General features: G+C 33.1%; 1 protein-coding gene across 1 annotated transcript; it reads left to right on the top strand.

The window, feature by feature from the left end:
- The first annotated feature begins 242 nt into the window (after positions 1-242).
- LOC131608124 (cholesterol 22-monohydroxylase CYP90B51-like) lies at positions 243-3726 on the top strand. The gene is made up of 8 exons (XM_058880056.1): positions 243-564; positions 815-1139; positions 1226-1378; positions 1580-1831; positions 1980-2072; positions 2194-2272; positions 2496-2602; positions 3350-3726. The coding sequence occupies exons 1-8, from the start codon at positions 362-364 to the stop codon at positions 3593-3595; spliced, it is 1458 nt and encodes a 485-aa protein (XP_058736039.1). The 5' UTR covers positions 243-361; the 3' UTR covers positions 3596-3726.
- The last annotated feature ends 4263 nt before the right edge of the window (positions 3727-7989 follow it).

The following is a 7989-nucleotide window of genomic DNA, read 5'->3' as shown; positions in this document are numbered from 1 at the left end:
TTATATTATGCAGGTCATTAGTAGCTATGGATTATGAGTAACTAATATGGATTAAAACATAAATTAGTAGCTAATAATTGTGTATAGCATGTTTTTCCAAAGTGTAAAGCCAAATTCTTCGCTACTTTCCGCTGTTTCTTTTCTGCTTAAAGACAGAAAAGGGAGCTTATAAAAGCATCCTATTGGCTATTACCTTCACTTTTCATTAGCTAAGTTCTGCTTCCATTCAAACACTCACTTGATTTTCATATCTTTTTGCAAAACCTTCACATGCAAACAAGTTAATCTTTCTTCTTCATTCTTGTCATCTTGAGAAAAAAATAACTAGAAATATAGTCAAAAAATTAAGCTAGCTATCTTCATGTCTAACCCACTCTTGACTTTGTGTTTTCTTTCTTCCATTCTTGCTCTCACTTTGTTCTTCTTTTTCATCCAAAGAAAGAAAACAAAGTTTTATCTTCCACCTGGAAAAATGGGGTGGCCCTTTATTGGAGAAACCATTGGTTATTTGAAGCCTTACTCCGCCACTACAATGGGAGAATTTATGGAGAATCACATAGCAAGGTAAATATAATTAATTACTATCAGCACCCCTCCCTCCATTTTCGGTTTCAAGAAGAAAAAAAGTACTAAACTACAAAAAAAAAAAACTCATTAAAACATCTCAGTTGATAGCTGTGCAAAGACATAAGATATAAGGGCGCATGATCGAACCCGCCACACCCTACCTATTCATTATTAAAGGGTGAATTCCAGCCACTGAAATTATTTGACAAAAATATATATTTAATTAAAACTTGTCGTATATGTGCAGGTATGGTACAATTTACAAGTCAAACTTGTTTGGAGAACCAGCAATTGTATCAGCAGATGCAGAGTTCAATAAGTTCATATTACAAAATGATGGAAAATTGTTTGAGGTTAGTTATCCTAGAAGCATTGGTGGAATACTTGGGAAATGGTCAATGTTGGTTTTAGTAGGTGACATGCATAGAGACATGAGGAATATTTCACTTAATTTCATGAGCCATGCTAGGCTTAAAACACATTTTTTGAAAGATATGGAGAATCATACCCTTTTGGTTTTAAGCTCTTGGAAAAATGATTGTACATTCTCAGCTCAAAGTGAAGCAAAAAAGGTAACCTTTTTTTTCTTGTCAAAATTTTATATTTATTTTTTAATTTCTAGTCAAATAAAATTTTTCTCTCTCTTAAATGCATGCAGTTCACCTTCAATTTAATGGCGAAACAAATCATGAGTTTGGATCCATGGAATCTTGAGACAGAAGAGTTGAAAAAAGAGTATGTCTCTTTTATGAAAGGTGTTGTTTCTGCTCCTTTGAATTTGCCAGGAACTGCATACAGAAAGGCATTAAAGGTAATATTATTAAGTCTGTAACTCAGTTCAGTTGGCAGCTGTACAGTGACATTAGGTCGCAGAGACGCAAATTTGAATGTGCGATATTTTTTTATTATGATGAAATTTTGGCCAATAGATTATTTGACAAAAATATAATAATAAATATTATGAAATGTTTTTTTGATGTTTTTCTAATTAATAGTAAATCATTTTTTACAGTCTAGGAAGACCATATTGAAGTTCATAGAGAGAAAAATGAAAGAAAGAATGAAAAGAATGCAAGAAGGAAAAAAAGGATTGGAAGAAAATGATCTTTTGAATTGGGTTCTAAAGCATTCAAATCTTTCAACTGAGCAAATTCTTGACTTGATTCTGAGTTTGCTGTTTGCTGGTCATGAAACATCATCTGTAGCTATATCTCTAGCCATCTACTTTTTGCCTGGTTGTCCTCAAGCTATGCAACAATTAAGGGTAACTTTGTCACAAAATCATACGTGCAAAATTTTCTAACTAACATGTGTTTATTTTTTACTGTTCACCTTTAAATAGTACACATAATAAAAAGTTGTACAACTTTACAAGTTTTTATTTTATTTTTTATTTTTTTTATAAATAATAGGAAGAACACAGAGAAATAGCCAGGTGCAAAAAGAAAGCTGGAGAAAATGAATTAACTTGGGATGATTATAAAAAAATGGATTTTACTCATTGTGTAAGTCCCTTAATTAATTTATTTTGTAATTCATAAATAATTATTGTTTTATATTTAAGTGGTACTAAAAAATAGTAGTACTGTACTAATATGCTATTTGTTTTGTCATTTATTTGAAAAGGTTGTGAATGAAACACTAAGATTGGGAAATGTTGTGAGGTTCCTCCATAGGAAGGCTATCAAAGATGTTTGGTACAAAGGTAAGTAATTATGTTTTTCTTTTACTTCTGATGACAAGAGGCACATCAATTATGTTAGATTTTACTATAATGTAGAACTTGTCTCTATGACAATATTTTCGGTTAAAAGGTGTTTTGAAACTATTCAATTATGGAAAGAAGAAAAAGAAAGAGGAAAGGGTGGTTTAGGTGTTATGGTAAAAAGGAAATATGAGTATTGAAAATGTATGTTTGTGTTTGAAAGGTTATGACATTCCATGTGGATGGAAAGTTCTTCCTGTGATTTCAGCGGTGCATTTAGATCCTTCAAATTTTGACCAACCTCAACACTTCAATCCTTGGAGATGGAAGGTAACTTTTACTTGTAACTATTCTTGCACTTTTCTTTTTCTTATTAAAGCCAATGTTCAAATAATTAGATCAATAAGCACTAATTAAACCTAGGTTCCAACACCAATTATTTGAATTAAATTGGTCTATGAATAGTCTTAAACGAGTTTTTTTTACACCGTGTTAAAAAATGTGATTCAATATAATTTATTTTTACAAAACTGTTTTATAAAATAAAGATATATTATTCGAGTTTAAGTTTATAACAAAAACATTGAAAAGCTCTGTGATGAAGTGTCTTAATCGGCGAAGAAGGATATTGTAAACATATGGTCCCACTTGATGCAACCATGATACCAATGACCTATTTTTGTGCACGTGTGGGCAGGGCCCTATGATTCCAGTACAATTTAATGTCTGTGTAAATGTGGGCCTTTTACTTGCACGTGCATTTGTGCCTGTCCTTTTCCTTTCTCATGTTTTTTTAAGTAACTTTATCAAACTAAGTTAGCAAAAGCTTTTGGAATTATATTAGAAAATACACATAAAAAAAATGGTAATCGATTAAGAAGTACGGACACACAAACACCGAACACGACAACGACAATGACATGTCAATAATAATTTAAAAATTAAAAAAAAGTTAAATACTGTCATAAATGTCATGTCGTGTTGTATTGGAGTTAGCATTTGGCATAGATACGGACACGCCTCTTTTAGAAGCGTAATTGTAATAGAGATAATTGATGACAAAGTTGTATTTTGCAGGGTAATAGTAAATATGGAAATTGTGGAAACATAAACAGTAACTTTATGCCATTTGGAGGAGGACCAAGACTATGTGCAGGATCAGAGTTAGCTAAACTTGAAATGGCAGTTTTCATACACCATATTATCCTGAACTATAATTGGGAGCTAGTTGATGTTGTTGATCAACCTATTGCATACCCTTTTGTTGAGTTTCCTAAAGGTCTACAAATCAGAGTCCAAGCCCAAATCCAACCCCAAACTTAAGCCCAAGCCCACTCTGTAATATGAACAAAATAGATATTAGGTTATTTTGTTTCTCATTAGTATTACTATAATACATGTACACATTTGTAAATTTTATGTGTTTGATTCACAGATCCAGTACTACATGTCATAAGTGCACTTTTTCATCGTTGTTGTAATGTTCTTTTGTATTTTATTTGCAACGCAAACATCTAATAATGTTTAGTGCTTATTTTATTAGGTCTTATTTTATTCACAACTTTAGAGTATGATTGATTTTAGCTTTTTTAACGTGTAGTCGGTGGTTTAGTTTGAGAAATGCTGAACTGAGTTGGATGGTTTGTTTAAAATTTAACCAGTATGAAAGGTCATTAATTGCATCAACTATATATGTTGTGGTTTGCAACTTTGCAAGAAGTAATTGAACTCGAGACAATTGCAAAGCCCAAAGACACTTTAAATCTAAGGGTTAGAAGACCTCCCAAAATTGTTGAATGAAAATATATGAGAAATCAATTAGGTGATGTTCAATTAAAAATTTCTTAGATAATAACAATTGTTTAAATTTTTTTGTTAAGTCTACCAAAAAAATAAGCAACTGAATAAATTAAAAAAAAAATTTAAAGTAGAAGAAGCATGTAAACACAACGAAAATAAATAAATAGGGAAAGTATAAAGAGATAAGGGTTCGACATAATTATTTGACTTATTTCTCTCTCCAAAATTTTTTGTGAGAGTTCCATTATATGTGAGCTTTTTCACAGTTTATGTCCACTGTTCAGTTCTAGAACTAGAAATAATGTGAAGAGTTGCGGAAGTTGCGGCGGAAGAGAATTTTCGATACGACGGAGCAGGGGTATACCTGCAAGGTTAGCACTCCAACGCTTAAGTTTGTATGTTAATGATGAGAGAGTATTCAAATTGTTTTTAAAATTTGTTACTTGAAATTGTGACATTCCACATATATAAGGAAGAGAAATAACTGGTTCGCTATCTTTCAGGCATAAAATGCGGAGAACCATTAGATATGCTTAAGGCATGAATCCCCGCAATGATATTCCAGTGGTCAATAGAAGATTCTAGGATTCAGTTTAATGCTTGGTTGATACATTTGAATTTGAGATTTTCCATTTCAAGGTGGTCAGACCAACAGAGATATATGGCCGGATCGATAGAGATATAGCTGGCCTAGAACAGTTGCTCCTAAGAATTACCAGGGATCCTGGGGACTGAGAAGTCTTTAGTATCCTTGGTCGATTATATTGAAGATTTATCTTGGTTACTTTGAAAATTGAAATGTTTGGAGTACTTCGTAGAAACAATGAGTGCATTTAATGCCTTTTTTGTCTCTGATTCGTTGTCTCCCTTAATTGTCAACACGCCACCTTAGGTACATGGGTTAGGAATCGATTACCCTACCTAGGGTATTCGAGTGTTTTCCACTCTCAAGTGGATTATTGGGACAAAAAGTGTGTTACTTTCGGGCTGCTTGATCTGGACCATTGATCTTCATTTTGCCTTTCCCTACAAGAGTTTAGGCACCACTTCCCAATTTTCTATCCTTATCTTTAACACATGCTCGTCTATTTTTTTGGTATCACCTTGTTCTACTTCGTGAATCCTCAGTCTTTACTTGACCCACTTGTTTAATGACGGCATTCACGGTGGAAGACTATTCTTGGGTCAAACCAAAGTATTTAACCCACTAATCTAGTTTCGTTCAAGGGAAAGAATGCCATTTGGTCCTCTAGAAATAGGTATTTTTTCTGATTGGAAAATCTTACTGGTTCCGACCAAAAAAGTGATATTTTCCAAGTTTTAAGGGTGTCCTATCCCTTTGTATGCATGCATTTTTCAAGAATTGGGCATTCATCTTCCACAAACCTCTTTCGAGAAAAAGGTTCTAGATCACCTTCGTGTTTCCCCTTCACAACTCCACCCTCATGCTTAGGGTTTCATCTGAGTATTCCAATACTGGTATGAATACCAGGGGAAGACATATTCAGCTTCTCGAGATTTCTTATTTCATCTTTTTGAAGTATGTCCCGCTTCTAAGGGTGTTGTTGGTCATGGGCTTGTTTCCATTTGTCATGCTAAAAACCGACTCTTCAAGGTTTACATTGATAATTGAAGTTTTTAAAACCTAATTACTTCCGGGATAATCCTCTTTCTCTTCTTGCTCATGAGGAATTTTGCATTGTTTACCCTATTCTTGATGGGGGAAACTAGTTGCAGGGGACAGCGGCAACGATTCTAGTCTTTGGAATATTTCTCTGAATATGCCAAAAGTTATTGTGTCTTATGAAGCTCTTAATGAGGCTGATAAAGATATAAATGAAATTATGGTTTTGTTTATTGATGATTTGATACCCTCCAAGGGAGTGGCGAAGGTTAATTCTATGGAGGGGAAAAAAGGTGTTTGGTAAGTTGTTTATTTCTTTTCCTTTATGGATATATGGATCTGTTTATTCTTCATTTTTTTACTTTTCTTACTCCTTTTCAAATAAGTACAAAAGAATTTGACCCTGTTAGAGTTTGGGGTTACCATAATAGGTTACCATAATAGCCCCGACCCCTTTTGAGGATCGGCCTAAGAAGAAATGCATCAGGACCATTGCAGATGCCCCAATAAAGATCGATTAAAGGTCTACAAATCAGACTTCAAACCCAAGTCCAAACCTAAGCCCAAGCCCACTCTGTATTATGAACAAAATAGATATTAGGTTATTTTGTTTCTCGTTAGTATACATGTACACATTTGTAAATTTATGTGTTTGCTTCACTAGGCTGGTACTACATGTTATATTAATATGATGTGTACTTTTTCATCGTCGTTGTAATGTTCTTTTGGAGTATTTTATATGAAAACATCTAATAATTTTAGAGCTTATTCTATTACGTCTTACTTTATGCATCACATTCGACCATGATGATTTGAGAGTTTTTTAACGTGTACTTGGTGGTTTAGTTCGTGAAAAATACTCAACTGGGTTAGATGGTTTGTTTAAAACTAGCTGCCAACGGGGTGGGTGGGACGGTCATTACCTCCCTAAATACAAATATGAATTCTCAAACAATTCTCATTTTTCTCCCCAAACTTAAATGAAAATTGAGAATTAAAATCCATCTCAAGCGGATTTGGGTATCCCCGTCCCGCCACCATCCATTTAGTTAAAATTAATTTTTGGTTAAATATGTTTTTAGTCCCTATAAAATTATCACTTTTGACTTTTACTTCCTATAAAATATTTTTGAGCTCCTAGGACCTATACCCTCGTTTTTTCATTGTTCAATGTGTAAGTTTCGTCAAAAAAAGCGTTATTTGTTGTAGAAGCGGTAACAAATTAAGCAAACGCTGATGTCACTACAGTCAAGGATCATACAGACATCGAATTAAATAAATATACTTTATGAAATTCGGATTAAGCAAGCAAATATCATACAATAAAGTTGAAAGGAATAAAAACTAAATTGAAATTATTATAACCTTAAGGTGTCGGAACCTGAATTCAGCAAATCAACAAATGAAATTAGTTCTTCATCGATTTCCGTGCAAAGCTTCTGAAATATTTTGTGAACAGTAAAAATCGACCAAGATGAACAGTAGCTACGTCCCCTAGGTATAGGAAAACATATAATTTTGGGTTCTAACACAACTGGGTCAAAAACATTAAAAACCGGCCCAAAACTAGTTATTTCATAAAGTCTAAACTTCAACGAATTATCTGAGACTCCTGCACTTTAATTAGATTTTGGCTTCAACATGAAAGTTGTAGCTCTTTCTCTTAACTTTTTAACACATATCAGAACACATAAAACAGCATCCCGTAGCTCCGGTTATGATCCGAACAGTGGACATGTATCAAATAACAGCTAAAGTTGAAAACAACAAGCAAAAATAGATTAAAGGCAAACAAAGACTTAATTATAAAAACATAATAAAATAGTGAAATAAACAAAACAAACTAGGAAAATGCCTAAGTACAAACATAAGAGAATGTGCATTAAAAGACACTGATCAAATTCCCCCACACTTGAACTTTTGCACTTCGACTCTACGAGCAAAATGATAACTTCAACAGAAAAACAAAATTCAAAACAAAAACAAAACAGAGCATGCATTTTCAAAAGTATTCAAGATACAAGGTACAAGTAGAATTATAAGTATAAGCTTCAAGAATATGATCTTAGTGAGCAACTCTTTGTGACATTCAAAGCAAATAGGAAAAACATATTACCAAAAAGTACATCAAATGCAGCAAGATCCTAACAAGATTAAATTCATTCAACTCTCAAGTGTTTCGATTACTGTTTACACTCAAAGTACAACATGAAAGTTAGTACTACCATAAGATTGAAAAGACTTTAACATCTGCAATTTAAATACATGCACTCAAAGATTAAAAGGACTTTTA

The sequence above is a fragment of the Vicia villosa genome, linkage group LG1 (assembly GCF_029867415.1).
Source record: "Vicia villosa cultivar HV-30 ecotype Madison, WI linkage group LG1, Vvil1.0, whole genome shotgun sequence".
NCBI classification, from domain to species: domain Eukaryota; kingdom Viridiplantae; phylum Streptophyta; class Magnoliopsida; order Fabales; family Fabaceae; genus Vicia; species Vicia villosa.
This window is presented reverse-complemented; position numbering and strand designations above follow the sequence as displayed.